Raw genomic sequence first — 25549 nt, 5'->3', positions numbered from 1 at the left:
TTTATGAGTTTATCTCCCGTCCTCGGGTGTCCGAGATGGGCTTCCACTTGGTTTAGTGCAGCCTGTCCGTGTCAACGCCGTAGAGGAGAGTGATGAATTATGTTTGGGTAGTGTTACTAGTGTAGGCCTCTGCACCCGATACTTTTCTCTACCCTGTCCACCCCTGGCCCTCTTTCAACCCCCCCTGAAAGGAGGGCAGGCTATTCTGGGGACCGGTGTTACCCATGGTCACATGTTATGTGTGACAAAGTTGAGATATGTGTGGGCAGGATCTGTCTGAAAGAAGCATGTGGGTTTAGCTAACGTGCTAGCATTCTATAGCATATCATGAAAGGAGTTGGTTTTGTTTCAAATCAGATACATTTTTCATTTGTCACATGCTTATTAACAAAACGTGTAGACTAACAGTGAAATGCTTACTTACGGGGCCCTTCCCAACAATACAGAGAGGGGGGAAAAAAGAAAGTGAAGTAATATAAAAAATAATATCACAAGGAATAAATCCACAAATGTTTTGTATACGGAGTGTATTTAGCAATCTTATGGCTTGGGGGTAGAAGCTGTTTAGGATCCTGTTGGTACCACTTATGAGACAGCCTAAAGGAAGGAGGTCAGAGACCTGGCAGTGTTGTACCAGGACAACAACCTTTCCCTCAACGTCAGCAAGACAAAGGAGCTGATCGTGGAAACGGAGGGCCGAACACTTTCAAAGCAGAATTACTTTCCTATTGTTCCTCAACTCTAGTGTGTGATGCACCATTTTATAGCACTGAGTCTCTACTTTTATCCAATGTAAAAAACACAATTTAAAATGTTGCTACATAAGACCGACTCGTGCCTGTCGGTCCCATATGATGCCCCGTCAATTTATTAATTCAGTAAATTACTTCGATAACCAGCAAGTTAAACTTAGGGGTCGCGTTAACACATATTTCTTTATTTTTCACGCAGGACAAAACAACCCTTAAGAAATCTCTTGCTGTGTATTTTAAGCGCAGATCTAAAATGCTTATTGTAATTTCTGCTCAGCATCAGCCATTCGGGTAATGACTGTTATTTAGAATTTCAGTGAGCTCATTGGCTTTGGGTGCTGACATGTAGTGTGTACATAGTCATTCTAGCTTTGTGTACGACCAGTGGTAAATCATTTTGTAAAATAGAGAAGAGTAACGGCCCAAGGCATCTGCCCTGAGGGACACCGCACTGTACATATGTGACACGCTCAATTATAATCAGTCGGAAGTTGCAATGGCTAATTTGCATATAAATTATGTCTTTGTCCATTTAGATTGTGTGTTTTGCATTGAGGCTATGTGATTTTGGCTAGAAAATAAGGATGGACTAACTTTAACAAACGACTGTATATCACAGGACACAAAAGAAGGCCCGTTTTAGTAATGCTCTTCACTGCATGTGGCCATAGCAACTCCAAACAGTGGTACGACACCCAGTAGATGAGTAGAGTCGAGTTAGAGAGATGAGGCAGCATTATTAGACAGCATGCGGACTTCTTCACAGGCACTGAACTCAGTCTCTCAGGGTTGGTCTGTTTCTCAGTCTTTCTTTCTGTGTTGTCCTCTGTAGGTGTTGACTGGTGGTGAGACTGGAGGAACCTTTTGTGAACCAGTCATCTCATCGTCCTCAGCCTAGAGCGATGCCACTTTGCAGAATGAGACCCTTCTCCTGACACAGGGAGGGTACTCCTCCCCCAACCTTAGCAACCCGGACGATCTACCTACCTACCTCACCCCTGACCCCCATTGCCTCACCCCTGACTAACCCATAAACCCTCCCCTCTAATTACTACCTCAACTCTCCTCTATGTAAACCTGCTGCTCTTAAACCGCTCTGTCCCCACCCTCCTGAGTATTACATTACATTCAACACACCAACAGGGGGAATTTAAAAAAGCATGGTCAGTGCCTACTCCCTGGTGTCCATTTTGTGCCCAGAGTGGAGTCATCAGTAGGGTGCTCTAAGCCTGTGTACTGGCACGCGACTGTGCTGCTGAACTTCGAGTGACGTCCCCACTCTGTGATGTCAGAGGCTGGAGGAGAGGGGCGGGACCAGAGTGGGAATCTCACGTTTGTGGTTGGCTGTGTCGATGAAGACCACCGAGGCTCAGAAGAAGGAGGAAGAATGAAGAACGAGGGAGTGATGCGAAAAGGAGAGGAGGAGGACGACAAGGATTATGACTCGGTGTGTACGTGGAAGCAGAAAAAAAACAGAGTCTTTCATTGATTCCTTTGCTTCCTCACCTCCTTCTCAAACCGCATTTGAGGGGAAGAATCCAAGATCCCTCTCCTTGGACCTTTTCCTCCAATGCTTTTTGAAAAGGAGGAGAGATGACAGGGCAGGAAAACATTTCCTTTGCCTTCACAAGTAATCTTATAACACATCATGTACATTAAATGACAAACGGTGAATCTTTACATCCACCCCTCCCATTCTCTCTGGTTCCCCCAGCCTCCAGAGAGGCAGATCGTGGTGGGCATCTGCTCCATGATGAAGAAGTCCAAGTCCAAACCCATGACCCAGATCATGGAAAGGCTGTGTAAGTTTGAGTACATCACAGTGGTCATCTTCCCCGAGGAGGTCATCCTCAACCAGCCCGTGGACAAATGGCCCCTGTGTGACTGCCTCGTCTCCTTCCACTCCAAAGGTACAAACCAGCGTACGTATGTGGACCCACCGTACACTATTGAGTGCATCCGGTACTGGTTTTCTCACATGCATGCACATTGCACAGCTACAGATGAATACTGTATATGCCTGTAGTATACATGCATACACAATCTCTACATTAAGCATGCACAAAGGAAGGAAATACAGAATGTACACACACACACACACACACACACACACACACACACACACACACACACACACACACACACACACACACACACACATACACACACACACACTCACACACATATTCCCGTCTTGCCAGTGTTTAGCCGTAGTATGCGTCTGACCTGGTTTATGTTGGCCTGGTCTTAGAACAGAGTTCAGACAAATGTAATGTACATGGAAATGTATTTAGCATGTATACAGACCCATGGAACAATAATGTCATGTATTTAGCCTGTATATAGACCCATGGAACAATAATGTCATGTATTTAGCCTGTATACAGACCCATGGAACAATAATGTCAAGTATTTAGCCTGTATATAGACCCATGGAACAATAATGTCAAGTATTTAGCCTGTATATAGACCCATGGAACAATAATGTCATGTATTTAGCCTGTATACAGACCCATGGAACAATAATGTCATGTATTTAGCCTGTATATAGACCCATGGAACAATAATGTCATGTATTTAGCCTGTACGGAACAATAATGTCATGTATTTAGCCTGTATATAGACCCATGGAACAATAATGTCATGTATTTAGCCTGTATACAGACCCATGGAACAATAATGTCATGTATTTAGCCTGTATACAGACCCATGGAACAATAATGTCATGTATTTAGCCTGTATATAGACCCTTGGAACAATAATGTCATGTATTTAGCCTGTACGGAACAATAATGTCATGTATTTAGCCTGTATACAGACCCATGGAACAATAATGTCATGTATTTAGCCTGTATACAGACCCATGGAACAATACTGTCATGTATTTAGCCTGTATACAGACCCATGGAACAATACTGTCATGTATTTAGCCTGTATACAGACCCATGGAACAATACTGTCATGTATTTAGCCTGTATACAGACCCATGGAACAATAATGTCATGTATTTAGCCTGTATACAGACCCATGGAACAATACTGTCATGTATTTAGCCTGTATACAGACCCATGGAACAATAATGTCATGTATTTAGCCTGTATACAGACCCATGGAACAATACTGTCATGTATTTAGCCTGTATACAGACCCATGGAACAATACTGTCATGTATTTAGCCTGTATACAGACCCATGGAACAATAATGTCATGTATTTAGCCTGTATATAGACCCATGGAACAATAATGTCATGTATTTAGCCTGTATACAGACCCATGGAACAATAATGTCATGTATTTAGCCTGTATATAGACCCTTGGAACAATAATGTCATGTATTTAGCCTGTATACAGACCCATGGAACAATAATGTAATGTATTTAGCCTGTATATAGACCCATGGAACAATAATGTCATGTATTTAGCCTGTATATAGACCCATGGAACAATAATGTCATGTATTTAGCCTGTATATAGACCCATGGAACAATAATGTCATGTATTTAGCCTGTACGGAACAATAATGCCATGTATTTAGCCTGTATACAGACCCATGGAACAATAATGTCATGTATTTAGCCTGTATACAGACCCATGGAACAATAATGTCATGTATTTAGCCTGTATACAGACCCATGGAACAATACTGTCATGTATTTAGCCTGTATACAGACCCATGGAACAATAATGTCATGTATTTAGCCTGTATATAGACCCATGGAACAATAATGTCATGTATTTAGCCTGTACGGAACAATAATGCCATGTATTTAGCCTGTACGGAACAATAATGTCATGTATTTAGCCTGTATATAGACCCATGGAACAATAATGTCATGTATTTAGCCTGTACGGAACAATAATGCCATGTATTTAGCCTGTATACAGACCCATGGAACAATAATGCCATGTATTTAGCCTGTATACAGACCCATGGAACAATAATGCCATGTATTTAGCCTGTACGGAACAATAATGCCATGGTTAAGACCTCTATTTCCTGTATTTATTTACATGGTTGTGTTTATGTATGTGTGGGTGTGTAGGTTTCCCATTGGATAAAGCGGTAGAGTACGCCAAACTCAGAAACCCACTTCTCATCAATGACCTGAACATGCAGTACTACATACAAGACAGGTATGATGGTAAACAGTCATTCCTGGCCTGTTCATACTTTGTAAAAGTCTACTGACTCGTTCCACCATATAAACGTTGTATTCTGTCCCCTCAGGAGGGAGGTGTATCGTATCTTGCAGGAGGAGGGCATTGATCTTCCTCGTTACGCTGTGTTAACCCGAGACCCAGACAGACCTGAAGGTAAGTGTTACAACGCAACTTGTCTCTTGTGACAGACTGGTACTATTAAATCAATTAGCTAGCTAGCATGCACCCAAGATTTGGTTCTGGGTGCCAGGATTACAAGTGTAGCCACTTGCACTGCTGAATGTGGCCTTTTTCCATAGCGCGATTGGTTAGAATGCTTCAGGAGGGCGGTTCAATGTGCGTGAGTCTCGGTATGAGCTAAATCGAGAGGAAGTGTTGCGACTAAGGAAGCACAGCGACTTCCTTTAAATATGTACTTTCTGTAGACCACAAGTTCCGCCTAGCCTAATGAAGATAAAGGCTGTTACCGTATCACCAACCCCTACCCAATGGGGCATAATTCAAGTGTGCTTCGAGGCCCTGTCTCTGATTGGCTGGGTGGCATGTCATTCTAGAGTGTAACCTGGTGGAGGGGGAGGATCATGTGGAGGTGAACGGGGAGGTGTTCCCCAAACCCTTTGTGGAGAAGCCTGTGAGTGCTGAGGACCATAACGTTTACGTCTACTACCCCACCTCAGCTGGAGGCGGCAGCCAGAGACTCTTCCGCAAGGTACTGAGGGACTAGGGAGGGACAGTCAGACGCTGTATTGTATAGGAACTGCTGTTGGAATTATAGTGGATGGGTGGAGTTTTTTTGGAGCCATGCTGTACAGAATGGGCCGAAACTCAACTGTACACACTTAGTACTCAAACCAAACTTTCAACCCCATATTTAGATATTTTAGCTGCACTTTATTTGATTTTCCCCCACTTGAAAGAATCCAACAAATGGAATAGTCCCAAAAGTGCAAAATCCCATCTGGCTGGCTCAATCAAGCGCTCTGTCGATACTATTTGAACCCAGGTCTGATTGTCTCCTCTCTCTTGTAGATAGGGAGCCGCAGCAGTGTGTACTCCCCAGAGAGCTGTGTGAGGAAGACTGGCTCCTACATATACGAGGAGTTCATGCCAACGGACGGCACTGATGTCAAGGTATCATCTTAAGTGTGTATTGGTGTGTGAGCCTGGTTGCAGTCAGTCGTTTGTTTGATCGGCTGTATGGGGTGTGTCTTTTGTTGATGTTTAGGTTCATCGATTGGTGGACTGTATACACTGCCTCCGGAAAATATTCAGACCCTTTGACTTTTTCCACATTTTGTTGCGTTACGTCCTTATTCTAAAATTGATTAAATTGTTTTTTCCTCATCAATCTACACACAATACCCCATAATGACAAAGCAAAAATGTGTTTTTAGAATTTTATTGCTAATTTATAAAAAAATAAATGAGGATATATTTACATAATTATTCAGACCCTTTAATCAGTACTTTGTTGAAGCATCTTTGGCAGCGGTTACAGCCTTGAGTCTTCTTGGGTATAACACTATAAGCTTGGCACACCTGTATTTGGGGAGTTTCTCCGTACATTTAAAAAAAAATACTATATCATGTGTACACTGTGGGGACTAGGGCTGTGAATTTTCAGCGACATCACGATATATCACCATACCAAGGTGCTGATAGGATATGTATTGCGATTTAGAAACGGTGATTTAATAAAAACTAAACATTGCTCACCTTATGTCTGCTGCAGAGGGACACGATAGATGCCATGGGAAAACAACAAGTATTGATCAATACTAGTGCAAAAATAATATTGTCAAAACAATACGATATTTCATCCAATATAATATCCCCATATGTCACTGTATTGTTTCCCCCCACCCCCCCATCACTACTGTGGCACTGACTACGTGTCTATGATATGATGTCTGGTGAACACAGTGGGCCCTGACTATGATATGATGTCTGGTGAACACAGTGGGCCCTGACTATGCTATGATGTCAGGTGAACACAGTGGGCCCTGACTATGATATGATGTCTGGTGAACACAGTGGGCCCTGACTATGATATGATGTCTGGTGAACACAGTGGGCCCTGACTATGATATGATGTCTGGTGAACACAGTGGGCCCTGACTATGATATGATGTCTGGTGAACACAGTGAGCCCTGACTATGTGTCTATGATGTCTGGTGAACACAGTGGGCCCTGACTATGATATGATGTCTGGTGAACACAGTGGGCCCTGACTATGATATGATGTCTGGTGAACACAGTGGGCCCTGACTATGTGTCTATGATGTCTGGTGAACACAGTGGGCCCTGACTATGATATGATGTCTGGTGAACACAGTGGGCCCTGACTATGATATGATGTCTGGTGAACACAGTGGGCCCTGACTATGATATGATGTCTGGTGAACACAGTGGGCCCTGACTATGATATGATGTCTGGTGAACACAGTGGGCCCTGACTATGATATGATGTCAGGTGAACACAGTGGGCCCTGACTATGATATGATGTCAGGTGAACACAGTGGGCCCTGACTATGATATGATGTCTGCTGAACACAGTGGGCCCTGACTATGATATGATGTCTGGTGAACACAGTGGGCCCTGACTATGTGTCTATGATATGATGTCTGGTGAACACAGTGGGCCCTGACTATGATATGATGTCTGGTGAACACAGTGGGCCCTGACTATGTGTCTATGATATGATGTCTGGTGAACACAGTGGGCCCTGACTATGATATGATGTCTGGTGAACACAGTGGGCCCTGACTATGTGTCTATGATATGATGTCTGGTGAACACAGTGGGCCCTGACTATGTGTCTATGATATGATGTCTGGTGAACACAGTGGGCCCTGACTATGATATGATATCTGGTGAACACAGTAGGCCCTGACTATGTGTCTATGATATGATGTCTGGTGAACACAGTGGGCCCTGACTATGATATGATGTCAGGTGAACACAGTGGGCCCTGACTATGATATGATGTCAGGTGAACACAGTGAGCCCTGACTATATGTCTATGATATGATGTCTGGTGAACACAGTGGGCCCTGACTATGATATGATGTCAGGTGAACACAGTGGGCCCTGACTATGATATGATGTCGGGTGAACACAGTGGGCCCTGACTATGATATGATGTCTGGTGAACACAGTGGGCCCTGACTATGATATGATGTCTGGTGAACACAGTGGGCCCTGACTATGATATGATGTCAGGTGAACACAGTGGGCCCTGACTATGATATGATGTCGGGTGAACACAGTGGGCCCTGACTATGATATGATGTCTGGTGAACACAGTGGGCCCTGACTATGATATGATGTCTGGTGAACACAGTGGGCCCTGACTGATATGATGTCTGGTGTACACAGTGGGCCCTGACTATGATATGATGTCTGGTGAACACAGTGGGCCCTGACTATGATATGATGTCTGGTGAACACAGTGGGCCCTGACTATGATATGATGTCAGGTGAACACAGTGGGCCCTGACTATGATATGATGTCTGGTGAACACAGTGGGCCCTGACTATGATATGATGTCAGGTGAACACAGTGGGCCCTGACTATGATATGATGTCAGGTGAACACAGTGGGCCCTGACTATGATATGATGTCAGGTGAACACAGTGGGCCCTGACTATGATATGATGTCTGGTGAACACAGTGGGCCCTGACTATGATATGATGTCTGGTGAACACAGTGGGCCCTGACTATGTGTCTATGATATGATGTCTGGTGAACACAGTGGGCCCTGACTATGATATGATGTCTGGTGAACACAGTGGGCCCTGACTATGTGTCTATGATATGATGTCTGGTGAACACAGTGGGCCCTGACTATGATATGATGTCTGGTGAACACAGTGGGCCCTGATTATGTGTCTATGATATGATGTCTGGTGAACACAGTGGGCCCTGACTATGATATGATGTCAGGTGAACACAGTGGGCCCTGACTATGATATGATGTCAGGTGAACACAGTGGGCCCTGACTGATATGATGTCTGGTGTACACAGTGGGCCCTGACTATGTGTCTATGATGTCTGGTGAACACAGTGGGCCCTGTCTATGATATGATGTCAGGTGAACACAGTGGGCCCTGACTATGATGTCTGGTGAACACAGTGGGCCCTGACTATGATATGATGTCGGGTGAACACAGTGGGCCCTGACTATGATATGATGTCAGGTGAACACAGTGGGCCCTGACTATGTGTCTATGATATGATGTCTGGTGAACACAGTGGGCCCTGACTACGTGTCTATGATATGATGTCAGGTGAACACAGTGGGCCCTGACTATGATATGAAGTCTGGTGAACACAGTGGGCCCTGACTGATATGATGTCAGGTGAACACAGTGGGCCCTGACTATGATATGATGTCTGCTGAACACAGTGGGCCCTGACTATGATATGATGTCTGGTGAACACAGTGGGCCCTGACTATGTGTCTATGATATGATGTCTGGTGAACACAGTGGGCCCTGACTATGATATGATGTCTGGTGAACACAGTGGGCCCTGACTATGTGTCTATGATATGATGTCTGGTGAACACAGTGGGCCCTGACTATGATATGATGTCTGGTGAACACAGTGGGCCCTGACTATGTGTCTATGATATGATGTCTGGTGAACACAGTGGGCCCTGACTATGTGTCTATGATATGATGTCTGGTGAACACAGTGGGCCCTGACTATGATATGATGTCTGGTGAACACAGTAGGCCCTGACTATGTGTCTATGATATGATGTCTGGTGAACACAGTGGGCCCTGACTATGATATGATGTCAGGTGAACACAGTGGGCCCTGACTATGATATGATGTCAGGTGAACACAGTGAGCCCTGACTATATGTCTATGATATGATGTCTGGTGAACACAGTGGGCCCTGACTATGATATGATGTCAGGTGAACACAGTGGGCCCTGACTATGATATGATGTCGGGTGAACACAGTGGGCCCTGACTATGATATGATGTCTGGTGAACACAGTGGGCCCTGACTATGATATGATGTCTGGTGAACACAGTGGGCCCTGACTATGATATGATGTCAGGTGAACACAGTGGGCCCTGACTATGATATGATGTCGGGTGAACACAGTGGGCCCTGACTATGATATGATGTCTGGTGAACACAGTGGGCCCTGACTATGATATGATGTCTGGTGAACACAGTGGGCCCTGACTGATATGATGTCTGGTGTACACAGTGGGCCCTGACTATGATATGATGTCTGGTGAACACAGTGGGCCCTGACTATGATATGATGTCTGGTGAACACAGTGGGCCCTGACTATGATATGATGTCAGGTGAACACAGTGGGCCCTGACTATGATATGATGTCTGGTGAACACAGTGGGCCCTGACTATGATATGATGTCAGGTGAACACAGTGGGCCCTGACTATGATATGATGTCAGGTGAACACAGTGGGCCCTGACTATGATATGATGTCAGGTGAACACAGTGGGCCCTGACTATGATATGATGTCTGGTGAACACAGTGGGCCCTGACTATGATATGATGTCTGGTGAACACAGTGGGCCCTGACTATGTGTCTATGATATGATGTCTGGTGAACACAGTGGGCCCTGACTATGATATGATGTCTGGTGAACACAGTGGGCCCTGACTATGTGTCTATGATATGATGTCTGGTGAACACAGTGGGCCCTGACTATGATATGATGTCTGGTGAACACAGTGGGCCCTGACTATGTGTCTATGATATGATGTCTGGTGAACACAGTGGGCCCTGACTATGTGTCTATGATATGATGTCTGGTGAACACAGTGGGCCCTGACTATGATATGATGTCTGGTGAACACAGTGGGCCCTGACTATGTGTCTATGATATGATGTCTGGTGAACACAGTGGGCCCTGACTATGATATGATGTCAGGTGAACACAGTGGGCCCTGACTATGATATGATGTCAGGTGAACACAGTGGGCCCTGACTGATATGATGTCTGGTGTACACAGTGGGCCCTGACTATGTGTCTATGATGTCTGGTGAACACAGTGGGCCCTGTCTATGATATGATGTCAGGTGAACACAGTGGGCCCTGACTATGATGTCTGGTGAACACAGTGGGCCCTGACTATGATATGATGTCGGGTGAACACAGTGGGCCCTGACTATGATATGATGTCAGGTGAACACAGTGGGCCCTGACTATGTGTCTATGATATGATGTCTGGTGAACACAGTGGGCCCTGACTACGTGTCTATGATATGATGTCAGGTGAACACAGTGGGCCCTGACTATGATATGAAGTCTGGTGAACACAGTGGGCCCTGACTGATATGATGTCTGGTGTACACAGTGGGCCCTGACTATGTGTCTATGATGTCTGGTGAACACAGTGGGCCCTGTCTATGATATGATGTCAGGTGAACACAGTGGGCCCTGACTATGATGTCTGGTGAACACAGTGGGCCCTGACTATGATATGATGTCAGGTGTACACAGTGGGCCCTGACTATGCCCATGCTGAGGCAAGGAAGTCCCCCGCCCTGGACGGTAAGGTGGAGAGGGACAGCGAGGGGAAGGAGATCCGCTACCCTGTCATGCTCTCCGCCATGGAGAAACTGGTGGCCCGCAAGGTCTGCCTGGCCTTCAAGGTGAGTCTTTTCAACCAATCAGACCACTCGCTGTGTGTGTGTGTCATCTCACCCACTCAACCTGAAGCCATCTTAAACTCGCGGTGCATCTCAATAGTCTGAAGAGGCTTCCTCTCCTCAACCTCGTCTTATCTCCTTTATCTGCAAGAGCTGCGTCGGTAAAAGCATCTGTCGTGTTTTCTCAGGTAAGTGCAGATGAAGGGAGGAACCCTCTTTAGACTACTAGGATGCACTCCACTTGATTGTCTACATTCAGTTTCAATGTCTGACAGTGACACTCTCTTTCTATCCCAGCAAACTGTGTGTGGCTTCGACCTCTTGAGAGCAAACGGCCACTCCTTCGTCTGTGACGTCAACGGCTTCAGCTTTGTGAAGAACTCCATGAAGTACTATGACGACTGTGCCAAAGTCTTGGGGTAGGTGAGGCAGGCTGTCATGCTGAAGGTTCAACTAGCGCTCATCCATCTCCGTTCATTTAGTACGTTTTAGTTTTACAGGGACCGTGCGCACTTGAATCAACATTACTATGAAAGTGCCAGTTTTAGCCAGCCGCCTAATTTCCAACTGCAGTCCCTGATTTAGCCCCCTGATTTCCACATTGCTACCCAGGGGACAGCTGGGTAACTAGTCATACTGTACATTGACATCCAGGGGACAGCTGGGTAACTAGTCATACTGTACGTTGACACCCAGGGGACAGCTGGGTAACTAGAGCCATACTGTACGTTGCTACCCAGGGGACAGCTGGGTAACTAGTCATACTGTACGTTGACACCCAGGGGTCAGCTGGGTAACTAGAGCCATACTGTATGTTGACAAAGTAAAAGTGTCTTTTAGCCACAACTCATTCCTTGAACTAGCTAGAATCCAAACTCTGCTATAGCTCACACTATTAGTTGTTTCCCCCCCACCCCACACAGGAACATAGTGATGCGAGAGCTGGCCCCTCAGTTCCACATCCCCTGGTCCATCCCCCTGGAGGCTGAGGACATACCCATAGTCCCCACCACCTCGGGAACCATGTGAGTACTCCTCTCCGCTTCCTTTTTTTCATTTCTCCTCTCATCCTCCTGCTTCTTTCTCCTCTTCTTCCTGTCCCCCCTCTTCCTTGCTCATCTCTTCTAGAGGTATTCTGAGGTGGTTTAGTGAACTATACTCACGTGGTGATTAACCTCTCTTGAGACTTGAAGACTTGTTAGCTCCCACAGCTAACTCCTAGGCTTCATCTCATTGGGCTAAACACAGTCCTGAGTCACATAAATGACCTAGTTTGAAACCCGGTGTATATAACTGATTTCCATGTCCATTAGCCTATTGGTTTTTCAGCCCTCAGCCTATTGAGATTCTCAATAATTAAGGATGAGTACAGTAAACAACTCTATAATGTCACCTGTCCCACAGGATGGAGCTGCGCTGTGTCATCGCCATCATCCGCCACGGAGACCGCACCCCCAAACAGAAGATGAAGATGGAAGTCCGACACCCTCTGTGAGTCTATATACCTCAAATACCCCATTTGTCTATATATCTATATACCGCAAATACCCTCTGTGAGTCTATATATCTATATACCTCAAATACCCCCTCGGTGAGTCTATATACCGCAAATACCCCCTCTGTGAGTCTATATACCGCAAATACCCTCTATATACCTCAAATACCCCATCTGAGTCTATATATTTATATACCTCAAATACCCCCTCTGAGTCTATATACCTCAAATACCCCCTCTGTGAGTCTATATATCTATATACCGCAAATACCCCTTTTTGAGTCTAGATATCTCAAATACCCCCTCTGTGAGTCTATATACCTCAAATACCCCCTCTGTGAGTCTATATACCTCAAATACCCCCTCTCCCCATTCACAGTGGGCAACATTTTACCCCGCTGACAAAATGAATGACTTCATTTTCTGTTCGTCCATATAACAAATACAACTTGTAATTCACCTTCCCCAGTCTTGTTGCATTTCAGTGTTGAATCTGTTGTTTAGATTCCATGTTTGAATCTGTTGTTTTTAGATTCTTTGCGCTGTTTGAAAAGTATGGAGGCTACAAGTCAGGGAAACTGAAGTTGAAGAAGCCCAAACAGCTACAGGTCAGTCCAAGTATATCTTCTTTTCCCATAACACAGAAACCCTCTGTTGAGCGGAAGCCTATTTGTGGTGTTGGGGAAGCTATTCTGAAAATATAGTTTACCAAGCTACCAATGACTTTACACTGGAAGAAGTTAAGCTACATTAAAGCTAGACTTAAGAAAAATATAGTTTGTTTACTTAAGTTATTTTGAAAAAGTAGTTCACTACATTTAAACTACAGTACTTTGTGATTATTATGAAAAATGATCATATGGAAATCTGAAATGGTGTGAATTAGGCAAGTCTAATGTCGAAAAATATAGTTAATTATTGCCCATATGTGACCGACCGGCTTGATTCAATCTTATGTAGCAAAATTTTTAATTGTGTTTTTTACATTGGATAAAAGTAGAGACACAGTGCTATAAAATGGTATATCACACACTAGAGTTGAGGAACAATAGGAAAGTAATTCTGCTTTGAAAGTTGATAAACTTGTAACCTCCAGTGTGCAAGTTTTGATGACTGCGTTGATGACTGCACCTGTGCTGCTGGCAACAATTTTAATTAAGCTTTGTTTTTGCCAATGTTTACTGACACCGGCCATCAACGGGTGTTGAGCGTTCATAAATTCGTCAGTTATTCTGCGCTTTGGCACACTCAGACGAGAGGGCTCTGAAATCAGAGTAGATAGCCAGAGCGAATTTACCAGCTACGTCTATTGACAAATGTTGCAGTGACATCATAACTTTCTATTGAAATGGTTACTTGCATAGTGGAGTCTTTTTGTTTAGACATGTAGCTAGCTAGCTAAACAATGAACCATAATCCCAACTCATAACGGTACTAACCTGCATTAATCTGCAGGTAACTAACCAACCAGGTTCAATGTTATCTAGCTTACATTAGGCTATAACTAGCAATGCAAATGGCTCAGATACGAATAATACTACTACACAGATCATACACGTAACGTTACCTAGCGAGGCAGCCAGCTAACGTTAGCTAGCTAGCTAACAGTACACTTTAACTTTAAATGAAAAATACTTTGACAAAATTAGAAATGTGTAATATCTGAAAATATAGCTAGCTAGACTATCTTACCCATATACATGGATGGACACTTCTCCCGCTCTGTCACCGATGCCGTGGTTGCCATTTAGTTTGAAGATGTAATCCGGAGACAGGTTATACAACAGCCCTCTGCGTTCTCTTTTCGACTCCGTCTGCATATTTGCAATCAAAGGCCAGAATGTTCTCCATCTCCTTAGCTATCATACTATAATTCTACTGATTTCAAATCTCGGTCCTCCAGAAAGTGGAGAGCAACACTTATGCAGTTCTACTACGTGATATCTTTCAAAAAAGCTGCGTTAGAAAGGATGACCTACACCAGCTCATGTTATAGACAGAAGCATGCTATATGGCAGACCAATCCAAACTCATCTCTCGGCATGTCCAGCCGACTCATTATCTCAGCCAATCATGGCTAGCGGGAAGGTTGCTGACTTTTTCCGTGGCTAAACCAACTAGGCTCGTAATTTATCAATTTTATTCGTATTTACAGATGGCATGGTAAAACAGTAGTGTGTAGTTCCAGTAGTTAGCTACACCCCTACATGGTAAAACAGTAGTGTGTAGTTCCAGTAGTTAGCTACACCACTACATGGTAAAACAATATTGTGTAGTTCCAGTAGTTAGCTGCACCGGTTCATGGCAAAAAAGTAATTAACTACTGAAAACACTATATAGATTTGAATTTAGTTCAACTACCACTAAGCTACTGGAAAATGTAATTCATTTACTAGTTGAACTACATGTACTACACTACTCCCCAACACTGCCTATTTGTGACAATAAGATAATACTGTATATGGTTGCTACCTCTAATCCAGTTCTTTTCAAGGTTTCCAACACCTGGAAAATGTCCTGCCACTGTCGCCTCTTTGTAGGGGGTTTTCAGTTTTGTAATGTAGGAGAATATAACACATTAGATCTGGTAAAAGATGTTCCATCTTTGAAATGCAAGAGAAAGGCCACAATTTATTATTCCAGTTTAGGCGCAATTTAGATTTTGGCCACTAGATGGCAGCTGTTTGTGCGCAAAGTTTTAGACTGATCCAATGAACCATTGCTTTTCTGTTCAAAATATTGTATCAAGTCTGCCAAAATGTGCCTAATTGGTTTATTAATACATTTTTCAAGTTCATAACAGTGCACTTTCCTCAAACAATAGCATGGTATTATTTCACTGTAATAGCTACAGTAAATTGGACAGTGCAGTTAGATTAGCAAGAATTTAAGCTTTCTGCCCGTATCAGATATGTCTATGTCCTGGGAAATGTTCTTGTTACTTACAACCTCATGCTAATCACATTAGCGCACGTTAGCTCAACCGTCCCGTGGGGGTGGGGGTCACCGATCCCGTAGCGGTTAAGCACTTTGTGACAAATGTCAGTTCAATTTGACTGTTGTGTGTGTTTTGTGTAGGAAGTGCTGGACATTGCCCGGCTCCTACTGGCTGAGTTGGGACAGCACACAGACTGTGAGATCGAGGAGAAGAAGGGTAAACTGGAGCAGCTCAAGACGGTTCTAGAGATGTGAGAGACTCTTATGGGCACACCACACACACCAGGATTGTCAGGTGACCAGTATTGCGATACTCAGAAGTATCGTGGCAAGGAAACAAAACATGAAGTAGACTTCATTTCTTATGGAAAACAGTCCTAATGTTGACGAGGAACAAAGTCTGCTTTGTTTTGTTTTTGTTTTTTTGCCATGGAAAATCTGGTATCCTAGTATACACTTGCGCACTCACACACACGTCATGCTCCTCCTCCGTGTTGCTGTGTCTGTAGTCCAGTGTAGAAACCTCCTCCGTGTTGCTGTGTCTGTAGTCCAGTGTAGAAACCTCCTCTGTGTTGCTGTGTCTGTAGTCCAGTGTAGAAACCTCCTCCGTGTTGATGTGTCTGTAGTCCAGTGTAGAAACCTCCTCCGTGTTGCTGTGTCTGTAGTCCTGTGTAGAAACCTCCTCCGTGTTGCTGTGTCTGTAGTCCAGTGTAGAAACCTCCTCCGTGTTGCTGTGTCTGTAGTCCTGTGTAGAAACCTCCTCCGTGTTGCTGTGTCTGTAGTCCAGTGTAGAAACCTCCTCCGTGTTGATGTGTCTGTAGTCCAGTGTAGAAACCTCCTCCGTGTTGCTGTGTCTGTAGTCCAGTGTAGAAACCTCCTCCGTGTTGATGTGTCTGTAGTCCAGTGTAGAAACCTCCTCCGTGTTGCTGTGTCTGTAGTCCAGTGTAGAAACCTCCTCCGTGTTGCTGTGTCTGTAGTCCAGTGTAGAAACCTCCTCCGTGTTGATGTGTCTGTAGTCCAGTGTAGAAACCTCCTCCGTGTTGCTGTGTCTGTAGTCCAGTGTAGAAACCTCCTCCGTGTTGCTGTGTCTGTAGTCCAGTGTAGAAACCTCCTCCGTGTTGATGTGTCTGTAGTCCAGTGTAGAAACCTCCTCCGTGTTGCTGTGTCTGTAGTCCAGTGTAGAAACCTCCTCCGTGTTGCTGTGTCTGTAGTCCAGTGTAGAAACCTCCTCCGTGTTGATGTGTCTGTAGTCCAGTGTAGAAACCTCCTTCGTGTTGCTGTGTCTGTAGTCCAGTGTAGAAACCTCCTCCGTGTTGATGTGTCTGTAGTCCAGTGTAGAAACCTCCTCCGTGTTGCTGTGTCTGTAGTCCAGTGTAGAAACCTCCTCCGTGTTGATGTGTCTGTAGTCCAGTGTAGAAACCTCCTCCGTGTTGCTGTGTCTGTAGTCCAGTGTAGAAACCTCCTCCGTGTTGCTGTGTCTGTAGTCCAGTGTAGAAACCTCCTCCGTGTTGCTGTGTCTGTAGTCCAGTGTAGAAACCTCCTCCGTGTTGCTGTGTCTGTAGTCCAGTGTAGAAACCTCCTCCGTGTTGCTGTGTCTGTAGTCCAGTGTAGAAACCTCCTCCGTGTTGCTGTGTCTGTAGTCCAGTGTAGAAACCTCCTCCGTGTTGCTGTGTCTGTAGTCCAGTGTAGAAACCTCCTCCGTGTTGCTGTGTCTGTAGTCCAGTGTAGAAACCTCCTCCGTGTTGCTGTGTCTGTAGTCCAGTGTAGAAACCTCCTCCGTGTTGCTGTGTCTGTAGTCCAGTGTAGAAACCTCCTCCGTGTTGCTGTGTCTGTAGTCCAGTGTAGAAACCTCCTCCGTGTTGCTGTGTCTGTAGTCCAGTGTAGAAACCTCCTCCGTGTTGCTGTGTCTGTAGTCCAGTGTAGAAACCTCCTCCGTGTTGCTGTGTCTGTAGTCCAGTCAATCAATCAATCAAGTTTATTTTATATAGCCCTTCGTACATCAGCTAATATCTCGAAGTGCTGTACAGAAACCCAGCCTAAAACCCCAAACAGCAAGCAATGCAGGTGTAGAAGCACGGTGGCTAGGAAAAACTCCCTAGAAAGGCCAAAACCTAGGAAGAAACCTAGAGAGGAACCAGGCTATGAGGGGTGGCCAGTCCTCTTCTGGCTGTGCCGGGTGGAGATTATAACAGAACTATGCCAAGATGTTCAAAAATGTTCATAAGTGACAAGCATGGTCAAATAATAATCATGAATAATTTTCAGTTGGCTTTTCATAGCCGATCATTAAGAGTTGAAAAACAACAGGTCTGGGACAGGTGGCGGTTCCATAACTGCAGGCAGAACAGTTGAAACTGGAATAGCAGCAAGGCCAGGCGGACTGGGGACAGCAAGGAGTCATCATGCCCGGTAGTCCTGACGTATGGTCCTAGGGCTCAGGTTCTCAGAGAGAGAGAAAGAAAGAGAGAACGAGAGAATTAGAGAGAGCATACTTAAATTCACACAGGACACTGGATAAGACAGGAGAAGTACTCCAGGTATAACCAACTGACCCTAGCCCCCCGACACATAAACTACTGCAGCATAAATACTGGAGGCTGAGACAGGAGCGGTCAGGAGACACTGTGGCCCCATCCGAAGATACCCCCGGACAGGGCCAAACAGGAAGGATATAACCCCACCCACTTTGCCAAAGCACAGCCCCCGCACCACTAGAGGGATATCTTCAACCACCAACTTACAATCCTGAGACAAGGCCGAGTATAGCCCACAAAGATCTCCACCACAGCACAAACCAAGGGGGGGGCGCCAACCCAGACAGGAAGATCACGTCAGTAACTCAACCCACTCAAGTGACGCACCCCACCTAGGGACGGCATGAAAGAGCACCAGTAAGCCAGTGACTCAGCCCCTGTAATAGGGTTAGAGGCAGAGAATCCCAGTGGAGAGAGGGGAACCGGCCAGGCAGAGACAGCAAGGGCGGTTCGTTGCTCCACACATTGAATTAGCCTAGTCCCTGTATTCCTGAAACACACCGTAGCCTAGCAGCTTTCACTTTGTGGACAACCCCCATCCTCCTTGTGTCTCTAATTCTCTTTTCCTCGCTCCTTTCTCTCTCTCTCCTCCTCTTTCCAAAGGGAATCCAGCTTGAATGACACTCGGTATACACCCCCCCCCCTTCCCCCGGTTCACTCCTCCCCCCCTCCCCTGGTTCACTCCTCCCCCTCCCCCGGTTCACTCCTCCCCCTCTCCAGCCCCCCCCCCCCCCCCCCCCCCCCTCTCCCCGGTATACACCCCCCCCTCCCCCGGTTCAGTCCTCCTCGCTCTGTAACCACCACTGCCATTAACTTCCAGTCATAACGAGGGATTTTATACTGACCATTAGAATCAGGGACCGCTAGCCACATCCATGTGTGTGTGTGTTTTTGAACGAGTGCTGTGTTTGTCTGTGATGCATGTCGTTCTGAAAGTTGCCCTCTAATCTCACTACACCTTCGTCCTCTCACTCTTCTCATTCTCTGTGTACTGTATGTAATCTTCCTGGTTAAACTCGTTGATAATGGTATGGGATTGCATATTAACCACAATTCAATGCAAATGGCACCTCTTTGACAGTAACCAAGGATCAAACACACAGGTCCATGATCTGTGAGGGTTATTGATCTGTGTGGGTTATTGATCTGAGAAGGTGCGGGAACGGGGAATCCAGGATCGGTTGTAAAACACAGACTGTATCGCCTATCAAACCCATTTTCACGGGGCTGTCATGTGCTTGGTCTGTACGTTGTGTCAAACCAGATGCTTGTCCCAAGGACTCTTTTCTATTAGAGGAAGGTATGTTTTACATTAGTGACGGATATGCTAAATGATTATAATTGCCGGAGCATTGAGCAGCAGTAGGTAGCCTATCACTGTCACATCAATGTATCGCAAACCACAGGGGAGGTAGAGATGGTGGGTGGGGTGTTATGCACTTTTACCAAAAGCCTGTCACATCCTGAAGGACAGCGCTGGTATGGCACATAAGGGATTACCAGTAACACAGTGACCACAGGCTTCCACGGGTCATACACAACAACCCAAAACATGTTTCCAGAAACCAGGCAGCTAGTTTAGCCTAGCCTGACTGACTGAGCACTTGCTAGCTAGCGTTTGAAGCTGGTTGAAGACCTCTGAACCATGGTTCTGAAATGAAATGTCGTGTCCGATAGGGTCTGAGTCAGTTCCATTTAAAAATTGCCAATTCCATCCAGTAATTAATTGATTTTAGTCCAAGAAAAGTTTTTTAATTTAAAAAAAAGGATATTTAAAATGTACTTCCTAAATTGACAGAGTTCGGATGGAGTTGAGCTCAACGCTGAGCTCTTGACATATGTCACATGTCTGTAAGGAGTGTGTACTGCCCCTGTATAATGTTGCCTGGTGCTTCATTAAGGGTAGATACCTGCCCCTGTATAATGATGCCTGGTGCTTCATTAAGGGTAGATACCTGCCCCTGTATAATGATGACTGGTTCTTCATTAAGGGTAGATACCTGTCCCTGTATAATGATGACTGGTTCTTCATTAAGGGTAGATACCTGCCCCTGTATAATGATGCCTGGTTCTTCATTAAGGGTAGATACCTGCCCCTGTATAATGATGACTGGTTCTTCATTAAGGGTGGATACCTGCCCCTGTATAATGATGACTGGTTCTTCATTAAGGGTGGATACCTGCCCCTGTATAATGATGACTGGTTCTTCATTAAGGGTAGATACCTGCCCCTGTATAATGATGACTGGTTCTTCATTAAGGGTGGATACCTGCCCCTGTATAATGATGACTGGTTCTTCATTAAGGGTAGATACCTGCCCCTGTATAATGCTGACTGGTGCTTCATTAAGGGTAGATACCTGTCCCTGTATAATGCTGACTGGTGCTTCATTAAGGGTAGATACCTGCCCCTGTATAATGCTGACTGGTGCTTCATTAAGGGTAGATACCTGCCCCTGTATAATGATGACTGGTTCTTCATTAAGGGTAGATACCTGCCCCTGTATAATGATGACTGGTTCTTCATTAAGGGTGGATACCTGCCCCTGTATAATGATGACTGGTTCTTCATTAAGGGTAGATACCTGCCCCTGTATAATGCTGACTGGTGCTTCATTAAGGGTAGATACCTGCCCCTGTATAATGATGACTGGTTCTTCATTAAGGGTAGATACCTGCCCCTGTATAATGCTGACTGGTGCTTCATTAAGGGTAGATACCTGCCCCTGTATAATGCTGACTGGTGCTTCATTAAGGGTAGATACCTGCCCCTGTATAATGCTGACTGGTGCTTCATTAAGGGTAGATACCTGCCCCTGTATAATGATGACTGGTTCTTCATTAAGGGTAGATACCTGCCCCTGTATAATGATGACTGGTTCTTCATTAAGGGTGGATACCTGCCCCTGTATAATGATGACTGGTTCTTCATTAAGGGTAGATACCTGCCCCTGTATAATGCTGACTGGTGCTTCATTAAGGGTAGATACCTGCCCCTGTATAATGATGACTGGTTCTTCATTAAGGGTAGATACCTGCCCCTGTATAATGATGACTGGTTCTTCATTAAGGGTAGATACCTGCCCCTGTATAATGATGACTGGTTCTTCATTAAGGGTGGATACCTGCCCCTGTATAATGATGACTGGTTCTTCATTAAGGGTAGATACCTGCCCCTGTATAATGCTGACTGGTGCTTCATTAAGGGTAGATACCTGCCCCTGTATAATGATGACTGGTTCTTCATTAAGGGTAGATACCTGCCCCTGTATAATGCTGACTGGTGCTTCATTAAGGGTAGATACCTGCCCCTGTATAATGCTGACTGGTGCTTCATTAAGGGTAGATACCTGCCCCTGTATAATGCTGACTGGTGCTTCATTAAGGGTAGATACCTGCCCCTGTATAATGATGACTGGTTCTTCATTAAGGGTAGATACCTGCCCCTGTATAATGATGACTGGTTCTTCATTAAGGGTGGATACCTGCCCCTGTATAATGATGACTGGTTCTTCATTAAGGGTAGATACCTGCCCCTGTATAATGCTGACTGGTGCTTCATTAAGGGTAGATACCTGCCCCTGTATAATGATGACTGGTTCTTCATTAAGGGTAGATACCTGCCCCTGTATAATGATGACTGGTTCTTCATTAAGGGTAGATACCTGCCCCTGTATAATGATGACTGGTTCTTCATTAAGGGTAGATACCTGCCCCTGTATAATGATGACTGGTTCTTCATTAAGGGTGGATACCTGCCCCTGTATAATGATGACTGGTTCTTCATTAAGGGTAGATACCTGCCCCTGTATAATGATGACTGGTTCTTCATTAAGGGTAGATACCTGCCCCTGTATAATGATGACTGGTTCTTCATTAAGGGTAGATACCTGCCCCTGTATAATGATGACTGGTTCTTCATTAAGGGTAGATACCTGCCCCTGTATAATGATGACTGGTTCTTCATTAAGGGTAGATACCTGTCCCTGTATAATGATGACTGGTTCTTCATTAAGGGTAGATACCTGCCCCTGTATAATGATGACTGGTTCTTCATTAAGGGTAGATACCTGCCCCTGTATAATGATGACTGGTTCTTCATTAAGGGTAGATACCTGCCCCTGTATAATGATGACTGGTTCTTCATTAAGGGTAGATACCTGCCCCTGTATAATGATGACTGGTTCTTCATTAAGGGTAGATACCTGCCCCTGTATAATGATGACTGGTTCTTCATTAAGGGTAGATACCTGCCCCTGTATAATGATGACTGGTTCTTCATTAAGGGTGGATACCTGCCCCTGTATAATGATGACTGGTTCTTCATTAAATTAAGGGTGGATACCTGTCCCTGTATAATGATGACTGGTTCTTCATTAAATTAAGGGTGGATACCGGTCCCTGTATAATGATGACTGGTTCTTCATTAAGGGTGGATACCTGCCCCTGTATAATGATGACTGGTGCTTCATTAAGGGTAGATACCTGCCCCTGTATAATGATGACTGGTTCTTCATTAAATTAAGGGTGGATACCTGCCCCTGTATAATGATGACTGGTGCTTCATTAAGGGTGGATACCTGCCTCCTGTATAATGATGACTGGTGCTTCATTAAGGGTGGATACCTGCCTCCTGTGTGCATGTCTCTTCCAGGTACGGCCATTTCTCAGGCATCAACAGGAAGGTGCAGCTCACCTACCTGCCCAATGGACAGCCCAAAGCCTCCAGTGAGGAAGAAGGTAGGGACGAGGAGTCGCAGGCATTCACCATCTCTGCTCATGTTCATGATTAACTTCTTACACATACAGTTGAAGTCGGAAGTTTACATACACCTTAGCCAAATACATTTAAACTCAGTTTTTCACAATTTCTGACATTTAATCCTAGTAAAAATTCCCTGACTTAGGTCAGTTAGGATCACCACTTTATTTTAAGAATGTGAAATGTCAGAATAATAGTAGAGAGAATGATTTATTTCAGCTTTTATTTCTTTAATCACATTCCCAGTGGGTCAGAAGTTTACACTCAATTCATATTTGGTAGCATTGGCTTTAAATTGTTTAACTTGGGTCAAACGTTTCGGGTAGCCTTCCACAAGCTTCCCACAATAAGTTGGGTGAATTTTGGCCCATTCCTCCTGACAGAGCTGGTGTAACTGAGTCAGGTTTGCAGGCCTCCTTGTTCGCACATGCTTTTTCAGTTCTGCCCACGAATTTTCTATGGGATTGAGATCAGGGCTTTGTGATGGCCACTCCAATACCTTGACTTTGTTGTCCTTAAGCCATTTTGCCACAACTTTGGAAGTATGCTTGGGGTCATTGTCCATTTGGAAGACAAAGCTTGGAATGGAACTTCCTGACTGATGTCTTGAGATGTTGCTTCAATATATCCACATAATTTTCCTGCCTCATGATACCATCTATTTTGTGAAGTGCACCAGTCCCTCCTGCAGCAAAGCACCCCCGCAACATGATGCTGCCACCCCTGTGCTTCACATTCAATTTTTTTTTCATCAAACCAGAGGACATTTCTCCAAAAAAGTACGATCTTTATCCCCATGTGCAGTTGTAAACCGTATTCTGGGTTTTTTATGGTTGTTTTGGAGCAGTGGCTTCTTCCTTGCTGAGCGGCCTTTCAGGTTATGTCGATATAGGACTCGTTTAACTGTGGATATACATAGTTTTTATACCTGTTTCCTCCAGCATCTTCACAAGGTCCTTTGCTGTTGTTCTGGGATTGATTTGCACTTTTTGCACCAAAGTACGTTCATCTCTAATAGACAGAACACGTCTCTTTCCCGAGCGGTATGACGGCTGCGTGGTCCCATGGTGTTTATACTTGCGTACTATTGTTTGTACAGATGAACGTGGTACCTTCAGGCGTTTGGAAATTGCTCCCAAGGATGAACCAGACTTGTGGAGGTCTACAGATTTTTTTCTGAAGTCTTGGCTGATTTCTTTTGATTTTCCCATGATGTCAAGCAAAGAGGCACTGAGTTTGAAGGTAGGCCTTGAAATACATCCACAGGTAAACCTCCAATTGACTCAAATTATGTCAATTAGCCTATCAGAATCTTCTAAAGCCATGACATAATTTTCTGGAATATTTCAAGCTGTTTAAAGGCACAGTCAACTTCGTGTATGTAAACTTCTGACCCACTGGAATTGTGATACAGTGAATTAATCTGTCTGTAAACAATTGTTGGAAAAATTACTTGTCATGCACAAAGTAGATGTCCTAACCGACTTGACAAAACTATAGTTTGTTAACAATACATTTGTGGAGTGGTTGAAAAACGAGTTTTAATGACTCCAACCTAAGTGTATGTAAACTTCTGACTTCAAATGTACCTTTAACATGCACATTCTTGGCCTGCAGGAACTAATGCAGTCATTTGTGTGTGTGTGTTCAGAGGGTCCAAAGGAGGGTCCGTCTCTGCTGCTGGTGTTGAAGTGGGGAGGGGAGCTGACCCCGGCAGGCAGGGTACAGGCTGAGGAGCTGGGCAGGGCCTTCCGCTGCATGTACCCTGGAGGTCAAGGTACAGTACTCTACTACTGGATATTCCTACTACCTCTGGTTACACTCCTCACCTCTACACTATATACTACCTCTACACTATATACTACCTCTACACTATATACTACCTCTACACTATATAGTACCTCTACACTATATAATACCTCTACACTCCTCACCTCTACACGATATACTACCTCTACACGATATACTACCTCTACACTATATACTACCTCTACACTATATACTACCTCTACACTCCTCACCTCTACACTATATACTACCTCTACACTATATACTACCTCTACACTCCTCACCTCTACACTATATACTACCTCTACACTCCTCACCTCTACACTATATACTACCTCTACACTATATACTACCTCTACACTATATACTACCTCTACACTATATACTACCTCTACACTCCTCACCTCTACACGATATACTACCTCTACACGATATACTACCTCTACACTATATACTACCTCTACA

At 44.7% G+C, this 25549-nt stretch overlaps 1 protein-coding gene across 1 annotated transcript in view; it reads left to right on the top strand.

Annotated features, from left to right (window-relative positions):
* The window catches only part of LOC120037338 (inositol hexakisphosphate and diphosphoinositol-pentakisphosphate kinase 2-like), a gene marked incomplete at its 3' end in the record, with an annotated part of 39188 nt that extends 14115 nt beyond the window's left edge, over positions 1 to 25073 (top strand). Inside the window, exons 2-15 of the mRNA XM_038983491.1 lie at positions 1585 to 2199; positions 2467 to 2662; positions 4796 to 4886; positions 4981 to 5066; positions 5468 to 5622; positions 5943 to 6044; positions 11410 to 11571; positions 11866 to 11987; positions 12492 to 12593; positions 12973 to 13059; positions 13596 to 13671; positions 16142 to 16251; positions 23189 to 23274; positions 24948 to 25073. Of these exons, the coding sequence (XP_038839419.1) occupies positions 2038 to 2199; positions 2467 to 2662; positions 4796 to 4886; positions 4981 to 5066; positions 5468 to 5622; positions 5943 to 6044; positions 11410 to 11571; positions 11866 to 11987; positions 12492 to 12593; positions 12973 to 13059; positions 13596 to 13671; positions 16142 to 16251; positions 23189 to 23274; positions 24948 to 25073 (1663 nt within the window). The remainder of the gene's footprint in view (positions 1 to 1584; positions 2200 to 2466; positions 2663 to 4795; positions 4887 to 4980; positions 5067 to 5467; positions 5623 to 5942; positions 6045 to 11409; positions 11572 to 11865; positions 11988 to 12491; positions 12594 to 12972; positions 13060 to 13595; positions 13672 to 16141; positions 16252 to 23188; positions 23275 to 24947) is intronic.
* Positions 25074 to 25549: the final 476 nt, after the last annotated feature.

This window comes from Salvelinus namaycush, unplaced genomic scaffold, assembly GCF_016432855.1.
Source record: "Salvelinus namaycush isolate Seneca unplaced genomic scaffold, SaNama_1.0 Scaffold1702, whole genome shotgun sequence".
Classification (NCBI taxonomy): Eukaryota; Metazoa; Chordata; class Actinopteri; order Salmoniformes; family Salmonidae; genus Salvelinus; species Salvelinus namaycush.
This window is presented reverse-complemented; position numbering and strand designations above follow the sequence as displayed.